A 19,871-nucleotide genomic window follows, 5' to 3' on the forward strand; every position below is an offset into this window, starting at 1 on the left:
AGCCTGTAGTCCCTGGAGCCCAGATTTGGGCTCAGCCAACTTTTCACTGGGCCTTGGGGCATGCTAGGCCAGGTTGAGTTGGAATATCAGGGCTTACCCTGTCAGTTTTCAGCCAGAAGCCGAGGGAACTGTCTATTCTGTCCCTTTCAACCACCAAACCTAACAACCTAACTGATTTATTCAGGCAAATCAGGTCCCTGGAACCATCCCTGGCAGTCTCCTGAGGGAGGGAGAAGGAATAGGATTTATTCTTGCCTGGCAGATTTCTCGTGTGTGTGTGTGTGTTGCTGGGGATCAAAGCCAGGGCTTCATATATATTAGGCAAGAGCTCTCCCACTGAGCCACATCCCCAGCATCCACATTTTTTAAGGGATTTCAGATTTTAAAACAATACAACTAAATGTAGAAACTGCTTAGAAAAGTGGAAAAACACAAAATGAAAAAAAAAAATCCACATGTAATCCTATTACCCAGACATAAGCACGGTAAATATTGTGTCTGTTCTAGTCGTTGTATATATGGGAAGAGGAGTCTTTCTCCTTAAAACAGTAGTATCATTGTACATACTTATGTGATAATGAGCCATTTTATTTATTTATTGCTTTCATTTAACAATATAGAATGAACAGTTGTTTAAATGAAGAAATATTTCCTTTGACTTGATTTTTTTTTTTTAAGTACTAGAGATTGAACTTAGGGTGCTGTATCACTGAGCGATATCCCCAGCCCTTTTTATTTTTTATTCTGAGACAGGGTCTCTTTAAGTTGACCAGGCTGGCCTCAAATTTCCTGTCCTCCTGCCTCACACTCCAGTCATTGGGATTGTTGGCATGTGCCACTGTGCCTGGCTTTTGCCTTTTTAATAGCTGTATGGGGTATCATTGAACTGATTGGCCCATACCCTACTCTTTTTTTTTTTAATATATATTTTTTAGGTATAGACAGACACAACACAATGCCTTTATTTTTATGTGGTACTGAGGATCGAACCCGGGTTCCACCCATCCTAGGTGAGCGCTCTACCACTGAGCCACAATCCCAGCCCACCATACCCTACTCTTGATCCTTGCCAAATGTGAGCTTTCTAGTTCTCGGCGGACACAACATCTTTGTTTGTATGTGGTGCTGAGGATCGAACCCGGGCCGCATGCATGACAGGCAAGCGCGCTTCCGCTTGAGCCACATCCCCAGACCCCAAATGTGAGCTTTCTATGGCCACAATTTTTTTTTTCAGGGTAAGATGAGAATAACAACAGAATTGACATCTCAGGCTTTGTGTACATCATCTTTAAACCCTTGTCCCCACCTCATGCAAGACTGAGCAGTGGCTAAGTGCCTAGCATTTAGTGAGCAGTGGATAACTTCTCTTCCTATTGCTGTACATTAGATTTCTGTTTTAGGATAAATTACATTTGTTCTGCTCATTGGGGTACAGATTGAGTATCCCTTATCCAAAATACTTGAGGCCAGAAGCATTTCATATTTCAGAATCTTTAAGATTTTGGATTATTTGCATAAACTTTAACAGTTGAGCATCCCTAATCTGAAAACCTGAAATATGAAACTTTTTGAGCATCATATCAGTTCTCCAAGTTTTGAATTTTGGAGCATTTTGGATTTCAGGTTTTCATATTTGGGATACTCAATCTGTATCCAAGAATTTTGTGATTGTTTCTGATCATTCCTCTCCACATGGGCCTCACCATAGGGCTGCTTACCATGTGGCAGCTGACGTCCCCTAGATGAAGTGATCAGAGAAGGACACTGAGAAGGAAGTTGCAGTGTCTTAGAGGAATTGGATACAGGTGCTCACTTGGTACTACTGGGCCCAAAGTGGTACCAAGTGAGCCTACTTGGTACAGGGTATCAGGGATGTATCTGTCTGCTACCCCCAGCACATAGTCTACATTTTTGTGAGAGCAGGGCCTCTGTGGTGAGATGTGAACCATTATCTGGCAGAGATAAAGTGCTGAGCAAATGTTTGGCTGGTCAATGAATGAATGAAAAGGGACCCGTGGAACCTTGGGGTTGTGCATGTGGGAGTGGGGACAGGGGCCTCCTTTGACTTGACTTAGGGGTGTTTTGGGATATGGAGCTCTTTGTTCCTGTAGCTGCAACAGATCTTAATTTTTTAATTCATTTATACCACTGTATTGGTTATCTCCTGCCACATAACAAATTACCCCAAAACTTAATGACTTAAAACAACAAACATTCATTATTTCCTGCTGTTTCTTAGGATCAGGAATTTGGGAGGGTCTTCAAGCTTTCTCACTATTATACTCAGCCTTTTTATTGCTGTGACCAAAAGACATGATATGAAGAATTTTAGAGGAGGAAAAGTTTGGGGCGTACAGCTTTAGCGGTCTCAGTCTGTAGACAACCAGTTCCATTGCTCTGGGCCCAAGATGAGGCAGAACAGCAGCATGGTGGGAGAATGTGAAGGAGGAAAGCAGCTCAGGACATGAGAGTCAGGAAGCAGAGAGCGAGCTCCACTCAACAACAAAATATGAGTCCCAAATGCACACCACCAGTCATCTACCTCCTCCAGCTACACCCTACTGCCTACAGTTATTACTCAGTTAATCCACTTAAGTGGATTAGCACAGTGATGAGATTAAGGCTTTCATAAGCCAGTTATTTTACCTCTAAACTTTTTGCACTAACACATGAGCTTTTGGGGGACACCACATATCTGAACTGTAACACTCAGCTGTTGGCAGGGGTCTCAGTTCCTCTCACCATAGGGCTGCTTACCATGTGGCAGCTGATGTCCTCTAGATAAAGTGATCAGAGAAAGACACTGAGAAGGAAGCTGCAGTGTGTTTTATAACCTGCCCATGGAAATGGCGTACCATCACCTCTCTTCTCTTGCTCACACAGACTAACTCTGATGCAGCTCTTGAGGGATCATACAAAGTGGAAAAATCAGGAAGGAGGATCCCTGGGGGCCATGGAGCCTGGCTGCCATCTCCACAAATGCACAGTGAGCACCATTTGTGTGCCAGAAACTGTGCTCAGCACCCAGCACTCATGACTGAGTGCTCATAGTCATCTTTTAGAATAGCATTATTACTCCTGTCTTCCAGATGAGATGCAAAGGGTGATTAGTTTGTTGAGATTTATACAGTCAGAGAGTGTCAGGGATGAAATTCAGACCTGGATTGGTTGATACTGCTTGACTTACGGTGGGGTTACCTCCTGATACATCCATTGTAAATTGAAAATATGGTAAATCAAAAATGCATTTAAAGTGCTGGGAGTGTGGCTCAAGGTTAGAGCACTTGCCAAGCATTCATGAGCCTCTGGGTTCAATCCCCAGCACCATACCCCCCCCAAAAAAAAATGCATTTGATACAACTAACCTACCAAGCCTCCCAGCTTTGCAGCACAGTATATAGTGTAGAGTCAGGTCGTTTCCTGTTGTGCCAGCAGCACTGACTGGGAGCTGTGGTGCACCGCTGGAGCCCAGCGTCGTACTGCATTATAAAGTAAAAAATCCAAAGCTGAACCATTGTAAGTTGAGGACTATCTGTGTTTAAGGAAAAATAACTTCTAAGGCTAGACCAGGGTGGTCTGCGTGACTTCAGGAGACTGTCACCCTCTCTGTTTTCCAGTCTGTCATCTGCCACCCTAGTCTAGCATTGCTCGGAGGATTTTGGAATTAGCCTGCTTAGATCCTGGCCCTATCCCAGACCTGCTGAGTTCGAAATTTCTGTGGGTGGGGCTCCCACTACCTTAGACTGCTATGAATAAGATGAAGCACCTCACCCCAAATGGGCAGGAAGCAAACATCCAAACAAGGTCAGAATGAGAAAGCTGTGTAGTTGCAGTTAAACACTGGGACATCTGAAGGATGCCCCTAACATATGGGAGCTCCTGTCAGGAAAGACATCTGCATTTTCTTGGCACTTCTGTTGGAGCAGGGGCCCGAGCAGGCTGTTGATGGGCCACCCCCACAGGGCAATTCTGTTGCCATCAAACTCCAGACGGCAGACATACGTGGCACCGGGACATTTCCGTGCTCCTAGTGGGTGTGCAATAAAGCTGTCCTCTGGCTGTGGTTTACTGTTTACCTGGACTCTGGTGGTGCCATAATTAGAAGAAATGACAGGTGAGCTTGAGGGCAGCGTGTGGTGAGCACAAGTCCAGGATAATTACAGTGTGCATCCCAGCCCCTGGCCAAGGCCGAGCTGTTGGCTTATTTTAGCCCTGTGCCAAAGCCAGCTCTGTCCCTGAGATGCATACAATAAGTGAACCAAGAGAATGATGAAGTACAAATGTCTGCCCTGCAGCAGCCTCATAGTGGGGCAGGAAGAGAATGGGCTCTGGGGTCCGCCAGACCCAAGAATGAATGTTGGCTCTGGGTGCCTTGACGGTGGGACCTCCAGCATGTACCTTTGCGACATTTGATGAAGACTCCAAGAGACGGAATGGGGGTTCTCAGCATTGCTAACCCAGAATTCAAGAGAAGACATTAGTACTGGTACAAGCATCATTGTTATTGATACTACTTCTTACCATTATTTTGTATCTCTCCTGCCCATGGCTGTGAGTAGATTAGAAGTATTTCTGAGGCTATTTCCTTATCTGCAAAATGGACCCCACGCTATCTACTCAGAGGACTTGATGAGGATTAAACAAATCTGAAGTGATTTCCCCTCACCGCACCCCCAGTCTCTTTTCTTCCCTATTCTTCCCCTCAGTGTCTCAAATAGTAGGTCATCATTTCTTTGAGTCCAGAGGGCTGAAATCAGGTGCCAGGAGATAGCCAAATGAGGATTAAGTCAGTAGACCAGGTTCCATGGGCAACGGCACAGTGGAGCAGGCCAGGGCTCTGGTGGACACAGACGTCCTGTGAGATGAAGCTAGGTGGCAGTGAGAGAACTTCGGGGCTTTCCTTGTCTCTCCTGCGTGCTCCTCATCTTTATACCCAGATGGTTGAGAAGAGGGCCTGGGAAGTACTGGCATTGAGCAGAGAGTGGGAGTCCTTAACTTTTGCACAAGCAGCAGGGGGCCCTGGAGTAGGCCAGGCCCTGTTCCAGGTGCTAGGGAGCAGCAGTCGGACAGACAGCTCCACCCATGAGAAGCCTGTGTGCTAGTGGAGGAAGCAGGTCCTCAGGACAGTGATCAGCATGTGAGGAGACATGCTATAGAAAACAGCCAGATGTAAGAGGGGCCAGGGGTCTGTGGCATGGACTTTGCAGTTGTGTTTTCCTGCCTTCCATATTTTTGTTTTGAGAAAGGGTCTAGCTGCCCTTGATCTTGTGATCCTCCTGCCTCAGCATTCCAAGTAGCTGGGATTATAGGTGTGTACCATGGTACCCTGCTGATCACAGTTTTAAATTGGCGTCAGGGTGTGTTTACCAAGTGGGTGAGGGAATGAGTACCTGGGTGATACCATTAACCGAAGTAGTTTGGGGGAACACAGGGCCTTGCACATGCTAGGCAAGGGCTCTACCACTCAGCTCTAGCCCTACATCTCCATTCTTGCGCACTTACTGTATGTTGTTGCTTTATATCCATGGTCCTTTCTGTCAAAACACTGAGATTTTCTTCATCATTATTCCCTAAGCAATATAGTACAACCATTTTCATGGCTTTTACATTGTATTAGGTATTATAAATATTCTAGAGATGATTTAAAGTATGTGGAAAAAACTGTGTAGGTTATATGCAAATATACCATTTTATACAAGGGTCTAGAACATCAAAGGATTTTGATATCCATGAGGGTCCTGAAACCAATCCCTTATGGATACTGAAGGATGACAGTGACCTTGGTAAATTCTCTGCAGCTGTGGGATCCTTGTTTTATAACCAAAGACAGACTCAAGGACATGAAATAACTTTCAGAGATCACACAAGTGTAAGTGGCAGAACTGAAATTCAAATCCAGACCTATGTGACCCCAGAGTTATCCTGCTCGCATCCCTGTGCCTCTTGGCTATGAGGAGCCAGCTCTGGCACCTGGCAAAGCTCTGGGAAGTCAGCAAATGTTGTCTCAGCCATAGACCTGTCCCTGGAAATGAGTTGGTGGCACCACCTGTGTTCCCAGTGGGAAAGTGGGGCTGGATCATTCTGTGTTCTAGACAGGGGACAGGGGCTTGCTCACATGCTGCTAAACACACCACCCTCAGAGGATGAGGATGAATCATAGCAGAGGAGGCCAGCTTAGTCAGCACTCCCTGCTGGTGTTTGGGCCCCACCACCTAGAGATGCTTCAGCTGTCCCCCTCCATCCCTGTCCCTGCACCCTTACTCAGGGTCCCTGGCCCCTAGTCAGGGCTGCAGTGTGGTAGTATTGGTTGTCTTGTGCAGACGCCTGGCTAGCAGGTGAGTTGGAGCTGAAATTGGCCAACATTCTGTTTGTCAAGGTATGCAGCTGGCAAGACACTGTGTCTGTCAAGAGGCTTCTGCAGGTCGCACCTTTTCCTAATGTGCTCCAAAGCACTAAAGCGGGAGGCAGTTGGTCAGGAGTCTAGAAGTTGGTGCTTAGGGCAGTGACCTTGCAGAAGCCAATTCCTGCCCAGGAACTGGGCTTTGAGCACATGACTGTGGGGACAAGCTCATGAGGTAAATGGGAAACACTGGCCCCCAGTGCCATCTGCAGGCAGAGGGGTTCTGCAGAGCTACTGTGCAGGGCAGGGGACTGGGCCTACCATGGAAGTGGAGGTTCCAGTTCCATTTCTGCCTCTTGTGCTGTGGGCTTTGGGGGACTCACTTCCCCTCTCCTGGCTTCCCTTTCCGCATTTGTAATGTGGACCAGCTGGCCCCAGAGGTCATTGGGCACTGAAATTCAGTTTCTTGTCTGAGCCTTTGTTTTCTGGAAGCCAATAATAAGGATGGTGATGGCCAACATTCCTTGAGCATCTCTAATGGACTCAGCTCTGTGCATGCATGTGGATGATCTGATCCTCACAGCAACCCCTTGAGGAGTATGGCTATTATTATCTCAGTATTCATAGCATTAACTGAGGCCAGAAGTTAAATAATGATCAAGATCACTAAATTACAAAGCAGGATGTAAGCCCTGAGGTCGACTCCAGAGTCCAGCCCTTATTCTTGCCACATGCAGCCTAGCTGTATGAGGCCATATAATTGCAGGGCCTTGTGCTCAATGCTGTCCCCAGCTGGGACAAGTGGGCAGAAGGCACTATCATGGGCATGTTCTCATCTGATCAGTGGATATTAGAAATGCAGAGGTCCTTAGAGATCACCAGCCAGCCTCTTGCCACTTTACACATACGGCAGCTAAGGCCCAGAGAGGGCAAGTAATGGACACAGTCTCACCTGGCAGAGCTGGAACTAGAATGTGGGGTCCTGTAGACCTATAGACCTGACCAGGATGGCCAGACATTTGCCTGTGGCCTCAATTTCCTGGTGAGTTAGGGTTTGGGACAGTTAGTTAGATAGCATGAACAGACCTTCCCACCCTGAAGCTTTCTTTGCTCTTCCTATACGTGACCCAGGGAACTTCACAGCACATCTCTGAACCTCAGTTTTCCCATTCGTAAGTGGGTTTATAATATATACCTCTTAGAGTTCAAAGAGCCAGCATGGTCCTGGGGGTGTAGTGAGTGATTAATGAAGGAAAACTGCCATTGGTCTGATTTGTTGGAGGAGACTTGGATTGAGTGGTTAGGAGTGTGGGCCTTGCTGCCTAGTTATAAACCCAGCTCAGATGCTTTCTAGTGGTGTGATCTTGACCAAGTCACTTCACATCTTGGAGCCTCTATGCCCTCATCTGAAAAGGCATCATAGGTCCTATTCCCACAGGTTATCCTGAGGATCAAATGAGATGATGTATATATTTCTTAGCATGGTGCTAGAGCATAGTAGGTGCTCAAGAAACTACTAACTCTTACAATAGTTTAACACTTATTGAATACTTGCTAGTCAATTAGTGGTCTTTGTTATTTATTTATTTAGTGGTGCTGGGGATCAATCCCAGGGCCTTGCACATGCTAGTCAAATGCTCTATAGCTGAGCTACATCCCCAGCCTTAATAATCCATTCGCATTAATAAACTTCTCTGTACACTTCTGAAATAATCAGATCATTTAGACCCACTGCCTCATATTTTCACAGTGAAATAGAGTCCTAGAGAGGACAGTGACTTGCCCAAGGTTACACAGCCAGCTTCTCAGTGCCTTGTGTGGTCCAGTCTGCTTCAGAGCCACTGTTTGAGTCAGTCTCCCAGAGGGACACTCCTCTCCTCCGCTCCCTTCCCCATTACTCTCCAGAATCAGCTGCTCCTTGGAGCTTCAAGCTTCGTGAATGGCTTGGTTAAGCACTCAGCCGTTAAGCGTTCATCTCTTACAATTTCAATCCAATTCCTATAAGTTTATTGGCAAGACGGAATGTATTAGAGCTGCCAAATTTAATATATCAAGTCCGCATGTCTGAGATGTGGTTTCTCAGCAGTAATGGGAGAAGAGAGATTTTATACGTTTTCATTTGGAATGACTGGCTGTTCCTGATCCCATTACAGCCCCTGACTTAATGGCTGCTGTCCCTGTCTGCTGCAGGAGCAACTTTTTCCATCAACCTGCTTGGCTGTCTGGACTGCCCAGAATGCTTGTTTGTCTCTGCATCTATCCCTAGTCTCTTCTTCCCAAGAAGCATTCCCCCATCTGTCCCCTCTACCTCCCCACTCATCCGTCTGCTCTGTGGCTCAGGTCCCAGCTTCATCCTTATTTGCCAGGTCCTAGGAATCTGGGATTTTGGCTGCCAGCCTGGGCAGCCACCTTCTGACCTCAAGGAAATAATTTCCTATACTCCTCTGGGCCTCAGAAGCCTGCTTTGTTAAGTGAGGGACCAGACCCCAGATTGAGGGACTGTACTAGGCTCAGCCTTTGCACGTCCCACTTGACAGCCTCAAGTAGACACATCCTCCCTCTGGTCTTGTGACATCAAGCTGGAGGACCCAAGCACTGGGCATGAAAGCCATAGAATTGCCACCCACCATGGGCTGCAGTTCTCCTGGAAAGGAATGGCAGCTGTAGTCACAATGACAGGGTTTTTATGTTTGGTTTGGTTTGGTACTAGAGATTGAACTCGGGTGCTTAACCACTGAGCTACATTCCCAGCCCTTTTTGTGTTTTATTTAGAGACAGAGTCTCAGTGAGTTTCTTAGGGCCTTGCTAAGTTGCTACCACTGGCTTTGAACTTGTCATTCTGCTGCCTCAGCCTACCAAGCCACTGGGATTACAGGCGTGTGCTGCTGCACCCGGCTTCCCTCAGTCCTTTGATCTTTGCTCAAATGCTATCTTTTTGACAATCTACAGTAATCACTTTATTTAAAATTGCAGAACTCTCCCCTTAGCTGTCTCTATTCCCAGCTTGATTTTTCCTCATAGCACTTATCGCCTTTGAAATAATAAATTACTTCTTATCGTTTATTGTCTTTCTCTCCCGACAAGAATATAAATCCATGAAGGCAGATATATTTTTGCTTAATTTATTGCTGGGGCCCCAGCACCTAAAATAGTACTTGATACAGAGTAGGCAATCAAGTATTTGTGGAATAAATGAGTTAATATTCATTTTTCCTTTGGGACAACCAGAGATTCAAGAGAGGAAGAGAGATTTGTCTGAGGTCACATAGCTGATCAAAAGAATGCAACTGTAAGTCCCCTAAAATCATGTTCCTGGGTGTCCTTTAAGCCAGAGAGCTTAGGCAGCAGAGGCTAATAGCTTCCCAAGAAGATTACTAAATTCTTAGGTGGCGGGTCCTCATTCAGTCCCAGAGGGAAATGAGAACATTGTAAGGTCTTAAGACCCCTCTGTTGGCTGGGCATAGTAAATCCAGCAGTTCAGGAGGCTGAGGCAGGAGGATCGCAAGTTCAAAGCTAGCCAGCAAAAAAAAAAAAAAAAGGACCGAGGAAGCAAGTATGGCAGGCAGACATCACAGAGAGAGCATCCAGGCCAAGGGGACAGCAGATACAAACCCATGTGCCTGGAGGCAGCCATGTTTCTGGCTTATGTGAGGGGCAGGGCGAAGACCCATGGGGCCAGCATGGAGAAAACCAGAACAAGGAGATCAGAAGTCAGAGGTGTGCTAGGGATGAGGGAGGCTGGCCAGAGGGTATAAGGTGGGGGTCCTCCAGCTTAGCTATATATTAGAATTACCTGAGAGCTTAAAAAAAAAAATACTAAAGCCAGGCGTGGTGGTGCATGCCCTATAATCCCAGCAACTCAAGGGCTGAGGCAGGAGGATAGCAGTTTGAGACCAACCTCGGCAATTTAGCAAAGCCCTGAGCAATTTAGTGAGATCCTGTCTCAAAATTTAAAAAAATAATAATAAAAAGGGCTGGTGATGTGGCTCAGTGATTAAGCACCCCTGGGTTCAGTTCAATCCCTAGTACCAAAAAATAAAATGAAATAAATAAAAAATACTAAAGTCTGGGGCTTACCTTCTGAGGTTCTAGTTTGTTGTTGTTATTGTTTTTGTGGTTAGGGATTGAACTTGGTGCTGTACCACTGAGCTGCATCTCCAGCCTTCTTTTTTTTTTTTTAAGAGAGAGAGAGAGAATTTTTTTAATATTTATTTTTTAGTTCTCGGCGGACACAACATCTTTGGTTGTATGTGGTGCTGAGGATAGAACCTGGGCCTCACGCATGCCAAGCGAGCACGCTACCACTTGAGCCACATCCCCAGCCCCTCTCCAGCCTTTTTTGAGACAGAGTCTCACAAAGTTGCCAAGGCTGGCCTTGAAGTAGCAATCCTCCTGCCTCAGCCTCTGAGTAGCTGGAATTACAGGTGTGTGCTGCTATACCCCAGTTCTGTTTTAATTGGCTGAGATTGGAGGCTGGGCATCAGAATTAAAAGATCCCTCTAGAACTAGACTTGTTAGCTCTAGAAGTTCCTCATGGTACAAGGCACCTTAAGAAAAGCTTGGCTCAGGCCTGACCCTCAGGGAGTGCTCAGTCAGGGGCCCTGTCCCCAGAGCTCTGACCTCTGGCCTTTTCTCCAAAGGTCTGACCAAGAGCTTTGTGACTTTCCGGGCAGCCTCAGCACCTGGTGTAGGCGGCCATGGGGAAGCGATACTTCTGCGACTACTGTGACCGTTCCTTCCAGGACAATCTCCACAACCGAAAGAAGCACCTGAACGGGCTGCAGCACCTCAAGGCCAAGAAGGTGTGGTACGACATGTTCCGAGGTGGGTGCTGCGGGCTCTGTGGCCAGGCTGCTGGAGCCCGCATGCTGATCCCTCTAACCATTAGGTTAGCACCACAGTGGGTCAATCTGGGCTCTTTGAGGATCCAAAAGAGGAAGGTGTTGGGCCCGGTAGTACACGCCTGTAATCCCAGCGGCTCAGGAGACCAAGGCAGGAGGATCATGGATTCAAAGCCAGCTTTAGCAAAAAGTAGGTACTAAGCAACTCAATGAGATCCTGTCTCTAAATAAAATAAAAAATAGGTTCAATCCCCATATCAAAAAAAAAGAGAGAGAGAGAGAGGAAGGGGCTGGGGTGTATGTAGTTCAGTGATAGAGTACATGCTAAGGAAAAAAAAAATAGAAACAGTACAAAAAAAAGGAGAGAGCCCCAGAGACAGAGAGGCAATCCAAAATGGAAGGTCCCTTCGCTGATGACCTTGACTGAGGGCTCTGTGCTTCACCCACAGTGGAACATCCTTGGGATACAGATAACAGACAGGCTTCTCCAAGGAGGTGATGTTTGAGCCAGCAGCTGAAATAGGGCCAGCCATGTCATTTGGGGCCAAGGATATGCAAAGAAGACTCTGAAACAGGTAGCCATGGGCAAAGCACCGGATGCCCTGGGAGGAGAGGGTACAGCCAGTGATGCGGAGAATGGTAGGGGCCAAAGCTGGGTGTGCGCAGGGACTAGATCCTTCAGGTCTGTGGAGGCCACAGCAAGGAGGTTGCACTGTCCTGAGGGCAGAAGGCAGCTTCTGAAGAGCTTTCGACAGATGTGACGTGGCCAGGCCTACATTTGCCAGCAAGAACTCTGTGTGGGGTAAACAGTGTGGTGCAGGAAGAGTCTGTTGAATGATTGGCTGGAGGGAGGAATGAATAACCCGACTGCTGCGGTGGGGGTGGGGACTCTTGCAAAGCAGGTGTGACTGGAGTGAAAGAGCTTAGGTCAGAAGCATCCATCATGGCCTAGCCCCCAGGATGCCTGTGGATGGGAGTTATGCTGCTATATAGCTGCCACTAGATGTGCACACCAAGGAAGGTCAGGGAGGGGCCAGAGTGTGGCCAGGGAGGAGCTGAGCTGAAAGGAGAGGGAGCTTGGTGATGCAGCAGAGGTGCTTGGACAGGTAGGGAACAGTTTTCCAGGACAGGGCCCAGAGCCTGGGAGGAACAAACTGAGTTCAGGTGGCCAAGGAGAAAGGGGAAGGGAGACAGAAGGAGTTCTCTGTTCTGAGACACAAAATTCACTAGAAGGGAGTGAGCCTTTATTGAGTACCTGCTACATGCTGTGCTTGCTATGGTTTGTCATTTACTTCTCAGTGACTCTCTTAGGCACTTAGAGACCTTTAAATAAATAAGGCTAGTTGGTCATGGTAACAGTGATCTCCCTACCCCACTGGGTTTGGGTGAATAAGGACTAGGCATTGTTTTTGTTTTTTTTTTTTTTGCAGTACTGGGAATGAAACCCAGGGCCTTGCATGTGTTAGGCAAGTACTTTCCCACTGAGCTACATACCTAGCTGTCCCCCTTTTATTTTTTTTATTTTGAGACAGGGTCTTACCAAGTTGCCCGGGCTGGCCTTGAACTTCTGCCTCAGCCTCCCAAGTTGCTGAGATTACTGCATGTGCTACCACACCTGGCTTAGGCAGAGTATTTTTTATTTCTTGGTACTGGGGATTGAATTCAGGGGCGTTTAACCACTGAGCAACATCCCCAGCCCTATTTTGTACTTTATTTAGAAACAGGGTCTCACTGATTTGCTTAGCGCCTCACTTTTGCTGAGGCTGGCTTTGAACTCGTGGTCCTCCTGCCTCAGCCTCCTGAGCCACTGGGATTACAGGTGTGTGCCACCACACCCGGCACTTAGATTTTATTTGGAGACAGGGTCTGGTTGAGTTTCTTAAGACCTCACTAAGTTGCTGAGACTAGCTTTGAACTTTCGATCCTCCTGCCTCAGCCTCCTGAGCCTTGGGATTATAGGTGTGCGCCACCACACCTGGCTTAGGCTTGGTGTTTTTAAAGCTCTCCTAGGGCTGGTGATATAGCTCAGTTGGCAGAGTGCTTGCCTTACATGCACAAGGCCCTGGGTTCAATCCCCAGCACCATTAAAAAAAAAAAAAAAAAAAAAGCATCTCCCAGATGCTCCCTATTTCAGGCAAAGAAACTGAGGCTTCTAGGTTTGGGGAGGAAGGTGGCCAACAAGGCTGCTCAGCAGGCCCAGCACAGCTGTGATTGGGAGGGTTTGGGAATGGAGACAGATGGGGAATTTAAGGGCATTGGGGGCTCCTAGCTATTTGAGAAATCTCCGATCCTGACATCAGGTTCCCTGTCTTCCAAACCCAGTGAGGGGCTGAGCTTTGGCCTTAGCTAGGCCAAGATCACCTTGGCATTTGCTCCTTATCCCAGATGCTCAGCCAATAACAGCTGGGCCCTGGAGTCCAGAAATAATGGGTAGAAGTCCTTGTGTTCCTTACAGAAAAAATGAAAAGGCAGGTGCTGTAGTCCCTTTCTTAGGGCTCTTGCATTCCCATCAACCTCTCACATGCCCAGCCACTTCTAGTCCTTAGAACAGCTGTGCAGGGAACTGGGCATGGTAGCACATGCTTGTAATCATAGCAGCTCAGGAGGCTGAGGCAGGAGGATTATGAGTTCAAAGCCAGCCTCAGCAACTTAGTGAGACCCTGTCTCAAAACAAAAAATAAAAAGGGCTGTGGCTCAGTGGTAAAGCTCTTCTGGGTTCGATCCCCAGGACCAGAAAACAAAACAAATCAGCTCTGCTACCGGGGCTGGCGGCCTGAGTTTCCCCACTTACAGATGATGAATTTAAAATCCAGACCAGTGGGGCTGGGGTTTTGGCTCAGTGGTGGAGCACCTGCTTAACATGTGTGAGGCACTGAGTTTGATTCTCAGCACTGCATATAAATAAATAAAGGTACATTGACAACTAAAACAAAATTTTTAAAAACTTAGACCAGTGGATTGCCTTACTCATGGTCCCCAGGTTCTGGTGGCCAAGCTGGCACATGAGCTCTCTTCTTGTTCAAAAGGTTCCCCTAGGCCTGCACTTACCCTGAGCAACTGGTTCTCAGCTCCCAGCTTCATGGCCTTTGACAAATTCCAAGGGCCTCAGAGTGGCTGATGATCCATGGGTCACTGTCAGGACAAACACAGGCCCTGGAGCTAGGCTGCCTGGGTTCAGTCCCAAGTCGTGAATCACTAATGGTGTAGCCCTAATTTTGTCACATATAAAACAGCCATAACAACAGTACCCACCTCCCAGAGATGTGACACAGGCTCAGTAATCCCATGATGACTGTTCTGCACATTAGGGTTTATGCTAAGTAGGAATGATGCTTCTGTGTCCTTAGAAGGAGTGGCCTTAGGCCCTTTATCTGATGGACACATTTATTCAGCCAGTGCTCAATGAGTACTTGCCTGTCCTCAATCCCCAGACAGGCTCTGAAGATTCAAAGATGGATAAAACAGGCCCTTCTAAGTGATCTCCCACTCACTTACAACAGTGTGTCCTGCTGGGTTTCCATGTTCTGCTGGCCTCTCCCTCCTGGCTCTGACCACATTGATCACTGCATGTACTGTTCTTTCTGTGGGCATGTCCTTCCTTCTGTCCTCCCTACCCCAAGATAGTTCCTTTGTCCCAGAACTAAACTCGGGCAGTAAATGCTCAGGGATGCCCTTCCCATGCCCTAGGCCAGGTTAGGTCATTTGTTCGTGTTCAGTGTTTACCCCATTTATATCCACATGGATTACTGTGGCTGTTAGACTGGAGGAAGGACCCGCTCTGACTTGATCTCCACTTAAATCCTCATCCTGGCATAGTGCCTGCACATGGGATGTGCTTTGTGAACATTTGATAGATGAATGCCTAAATGACTAGGTAAATAAACATGGGGCACCAGGGGCAGCTGTTAATTTTGGAAGATGAAGCGAGAAGGACCAACAGGTCAGATCACAAGGAGCCTTGAACACCATGTGGAGGAGCAGGGGCCTCTTTGTGCAGAGGGTAGGCTGGGTTTTCTTAATCCTAGGTGTACTTTAGAGGTACCCAAGAGCTTTTTTTTCAGGGGAGGGTACTGGGGATTCAACCCAGGGTCACTTGGCCACTGAGCCACATCCCCAGCCCTATTTTGTAATTTATTTAGAGACAGGGTTTCACTGAGTTGCTTCGGGCTTCACTAAGTTGCTGAAGCTGGCTTTGAACTTGTGATCCTTCTGCCTCCGCCTCCTGAGCCACTAGAAGTATAGGTGTGCACCACCCTGCCTGACCCCAGGAGCTTTTAACAATTGTGATCTCCCTTATGCAGATGAATTAAAGCAGAACCTGAGAAGGGCAGGTGCAGGTGTCCATGTACTTTAATAGTTGCGTGGTGATCCTAAAGCATGTCAGAGTTGAGAACCACTGGCCAGCAGCACCACAGAATAGAACTCTTCTACGCTGAGCCACCTAGCCAGTGCCTCTTGTCTGGGACTTAGGCTCAGCCCTCCTGCCTCCCTCAGTGGTACTAGCCTCAGGGAGGTCCTAGGCAACATCCACATAATCCCACCAGCTCAGCCTCCCCAGGAACGACAGGCAGGACAGGCCATGGTGTCTCTAGCTCTAGTGGTTGAACTGAGCCTGACAAGCCTGGTGCTAATGGATGGACCCTCCTCCACATTGCTGGCTTCACTCATGGCTCTGCCAGGCCCCCTGGAGTGAATCCTGCCGTAACCAACACCCAGCCCCTAGCAGATCCTCTCCCTTCCCAGCCACCAGCTGCCCTGAAGAGAGGCATCCCCATTACTGGGCCATTTATCCAGGCATCAGGAAATCAGCAGCCACATGGAAAGAACAAAGGCTCTAGAATTCCACATACCAGGGTTCAAACCTGGTGCTGCCACTTTCTGATCATGTATCCTTGGGAAGGTCATTTTCCTGTCTGAACCTCAATATTACCCCTCTGCAGAATGGGGACATTAGTACTGTAAAGTGGATTCATGAGGAGAAAATAAAAACTGCTGCCATTTCTGAGCACCCTCTTACCACCTTTCAATACCAAGCTGAGGAACAAGACCTTTGGAGAGCATTCAGTATAGCAGCTGAGAACATGGCTGCTAAGCCAAATAATAATTCGTCAGGCTGTTTGCAACCAGGAGGCCATAAAACTATGTCCTGTTAACTGACAGTCCCTAAATGATGAATTCATCTGCCAGGTCAAGTTTTTACAGAAAAGAGCAATAAAATTATTTTAAAACTTCTAAATTTTATTAGGGAATAAAGAGAAGATGGAGATAATACATAAGACGTATGACACTCTTGAATGGGGAGACAAAATAATGTCCACATGTCAGTTCTCACTTGGTTAACATATGTTTTAATTAAAGTTCCCTAAAATTCTAGAAGTTGTTCTGAGAAAGCCAGTTATTGCTGTTTTTTGTGGTGCTGGGAATCAAACTCATGGCCCCACATATGCTAAGCAAACATTTTGCTGCTGATCTACATTCCCAGCCCTAAGATGTTCTGAAACTTGAAAAGTGATTTTTAAAAAAAATTTTTTTAGTTGTAGATGAACACAATATCTTTATTTTATTTATTTGTTTTTATGTGGTGCTGAGGATCGAACCCAGTGCCTCACACATGTGATGCAAGTGCTCTACCACTGAGCCACAACCCCAGCCCCTTCAAAAATGATTTTATGTGGAAATAAAAGAGCTTTTTTTCCCCTTCCCCTCTATTTGGTTGGGGAAAAAGAAAACTTCCTATGTGAGTCCATCGTACAGTCAAAGTCAAATACCTTTGACCTGAAACCTATTTCTTGACTTTGGCTGGCCCTGGGTAAGGTGAGGGATGGAGGTCACCTTGGATCCCACTGCCAAGCATCCCCCCCTATGGTCAACCAAAGCAATGCTTCTCCATGTGTGGGGAGCTCTTTTCTTCCCTCAGTTCCCTGAGACTCTACCTCCCTCCTTGGCGGAGCCATCTGAACCCAGTCCCTTTCTTCTCTTATAGATGCAGCTGCCATCTTGCTGGATGAGCAGAACAAGCGGCCCTGCAGGAAGTTCCTGCTGACAGGTAAAGTGCTCTGCTGGTTTGGGTCCCCTCCGGGACCAAGAATACCTTGTCTGGCTTGTGTGGATCTCTGTAGAGTGTCTTCTCCAACTCTGGACACCATCCTGAGTCCACTTTGCAGCCTGGCTTCAGCTGACCAGTCAGTCAGCGCCTCCCCATGGGTTGGAATTTGGGTCTTTCCCTGATCTGGTCCTCAGCTTTTCAGAAGTATTGATTTTACTGCTCAATACTCATCTCACAAAGACAACTATACTTCAAAGAGATACAGACCTTAGTAAGCAAAGGCAGCAAAAACAGATAAAAGTAAGGGTAGGAAAAATAAGACAAGCCAGGAGAATAATTAGTCTCCATGTTTGTTCTTGAGGTCTGTGTACTAGAAAGTTTGGCCCTGAGCTTCCTGGAAGCCAAGGCAAAGAGGAAAACCACAGTGGTTTGTAAGGGAGCTTAGCCCTGGGGAAAGGTACTATGGGTGAGTTAGGGAAGCTGGATGAAAGGCCGTGTTCTTCTCAGGAAATGGTGTTGCCCCCAAAATAGTCACGAGGCCTGCAGATCAGGAGTTTCCCATTGACTTGGCTTTGAGGTACATTTGACACTGGGAGGTTACACTGGTGTAGGATACCACCATGCTCCTGTTATTTCCAGACACTTTGGTTTCCTTGTTTGAGCCTGGAAAAACCACCCAAACTTTGGTTCCTCCATAGCAAAGGTGCTGCTGAGGTCTTTTTTTTTTTTTAATTAAAAAAAAAAAAAAGAGAGAGAGAGAGGATTTTTATTTTATTTTATTTTTTACTTTTCTGCAGACACAGCATCTTTGTTTGTATGTGGTACTGAGGATCGAACCCGGGCTGCACGCATGCCAGGCGAGCGCGCTACCGCTCGAGCCACATCCCCAGCCCCTGAGGTCTTTTTTTAATAGATTTTTTTGTTGTTGTTGTAGATGGACACAATACTTTTATTTTATTTTATTTTTATGTGGTCTCCGGGGATCAAACTCAGTGCTTCACACATGCTGGGCAAGCACTCTACCACTGAGCCACAATTCCGGCCCCTGCTGAGATCTTTTGGAGGAGCAGTCCAGCTGCTCATGCAAGCCAGGTGGGCAGGTGGGGCTCCAGGTAGGGGCACAGCATGTGCAACAGCCTGGCGTGGAGGAGGAAGCGTGTTCTTTCAGGAACCCACATGTAATTCATGGAGGTGGGTAGGAGGGGTTGGTGATGAGAGACAGCCTGCAGATATCTGTGCAGCCCAGTCCTGACTCACTTTGATCAGGTTTGGTCCACCAGGACTGCTGAGTGAGAGTGGGACCAGAGACCCTAAAACCTTGTTTCTAAAAGATCAGAAACCATCATCAGAGAGCCTTCAGCCTGTAATAGGCGCCCTTCCTGAATGGCAAGTAACTCTGTCTTCTTGTTGCAGGCCAGTGTGACTTTGGCTCCAACTGCAGATTTTCCCACATGTCAGAGCGAGACCTGCAAGAGCTGAGCATCCAGGTGGAGGGTGTGTCTCGGCAGGGGCCCTATGCAGGGCGGGAATGGAGTGCGGGCAAGGGATGTGGGATCTGTGACTGGGGAAACTGCTCTGCACCTCCCCTCCTGTCCCTCAGTAGAAGCCATCATGTGGGGCAGGCCAAGGTCTGCTCAGGGTGATAGGGAGTCCCCAATTCCACAATGTGAGGTGGGCGTCAGAAACACAGCTGTGTCTCCTGAAAGTGAAAAATATATGGCTCCCGCCTGGGAGCTCTGAAAGTGCCCCACTGCCCACACGCTAACCCAGCAGGTGTGGGGGGTCCCTCCCTCTCCCCCTCCATCAGGCACCATAGGAATCCCTATTCAACACTTGGCAGATCCCCTTCAGCACACTTGGGAAAGGGGAATGAAGAAAGCACCTTTTCCTCCCTCAGGATCCTCATAGCCTAGTGACTTCTGGGAGGGGCAGGGCAATTTCAGCTTCTGTAGAAACAGGCCAGTGAGCCATTGGGCAGCTCGATGCTGGCTTTCCAATTACAGAACAAGGAGGTTCCCTCTTAGAGGGCTTTTTTTGGGGAGGGGGAATAAGAGGTATTTTTTGGCGGGGTGAGGGGTGCCAGGGATTGAACTCAGGGGCAGTCAATCGCTGAGCCATATCCCCGGCCCTATTTTATATTTTATTTAGAGACAGGGTCTCACTGAGTTGCTTAGTGCCTTATTGTTGTTAAGGCTGGCTTTGAACTTGCAATCCTCCTGCCTCAGCCTCCCAAGCTGCTGGGATTACAGGTGTGTGCCACTGTGCCTGGCCCTCTTAAACATCTTAACTGATCTCCTTTGGCCCCTTCATTGAACAGATGAAGAAACCAAGGCCAGTACTCAGACCTCAGACCTTAGGACCTTGAGAGAGCCCCACAGTGAGTTAGAGACTGACTTTGGGTCTCCCAGGAGGCTGCTATCCATTCTTCTCTGTCCAGCTGCCTCAGGGAGCTCTTGAATGCCTGGGGCACTTTGACCTTTGTCCTCATCCCTTGTTAGGCTTCACTTTCCTCTGCCCAGTTGGACCCTAGGGCTCTATGCCCTCCCCTGGGGAGCCAGTGGTGGTGTACTACAGCTCTGGCACTGACACCGGGTTTCCAGGAGCTCTCTCTGGGTGGAAGTGAGGCCTCATGGCACCAGCCAGC

At 47.6% G+C, this 19,871-nt stretch overlaps 1 protein-coding gene and 1 non-coding gene across 3 annotated transcripts in view; both read left to right on the top strand.

Moving 5' to 3' along the window:
- Zmat5 (zinc finger matrin-type 5) overlaps positions 1–19,871 on the top strand; it is a 30,504-nt gene that overhangs the window by 4,208 nt on the left and 6,425 nt on the right. Inside the window, exons 2-4 of one of the 2 annotated variants that reach the window (XM_027956040.3) lie at positions 10,981–11,164; positions 17,165–17,227; positions 18,641–18,721. In XM_027956040.3, the coding sequence (XP_027811841.1) occupies positions 11,038–11,164; positions 17,165–17,227; positions 18,641–18,721 (271 nt within the window). In that variant the 5' untranslated portion in view covers positions 10,981–11,037. The remainder of the gene's footprint in view (positions 1–10,980; positions 11,165–17,164; positions 17,228–18,640; positions 18,722–19,871) is intronic. The other variant, XM_027956041.3, reaches the window with a different exon arrangement.
- Trnav-uac (transfer RNA valine (anticodon UAC)) lies at positions 13,196–13,268 on the top strand. The gene has a single exon. It is a non-coding gene; the product is annotated as a tRNA-Val (tRNA).

The sequence above is a fragment of the Marmota flaviventris genome, chromosome 1 (genome assembly GCF_047511675.1).
Source record: "Marmota flaviventris isolate mMarFla1 chromosome 1, mMarFla1.hap1, whole genome shotgun sequence".
NCBI classification, from domain to species: domain Eukaryota; kingdom Metazoa; phylum Chordata; class Mammalia; order Rodentia; family Sciuridae; genus Marmota; species Marmota flaviventris.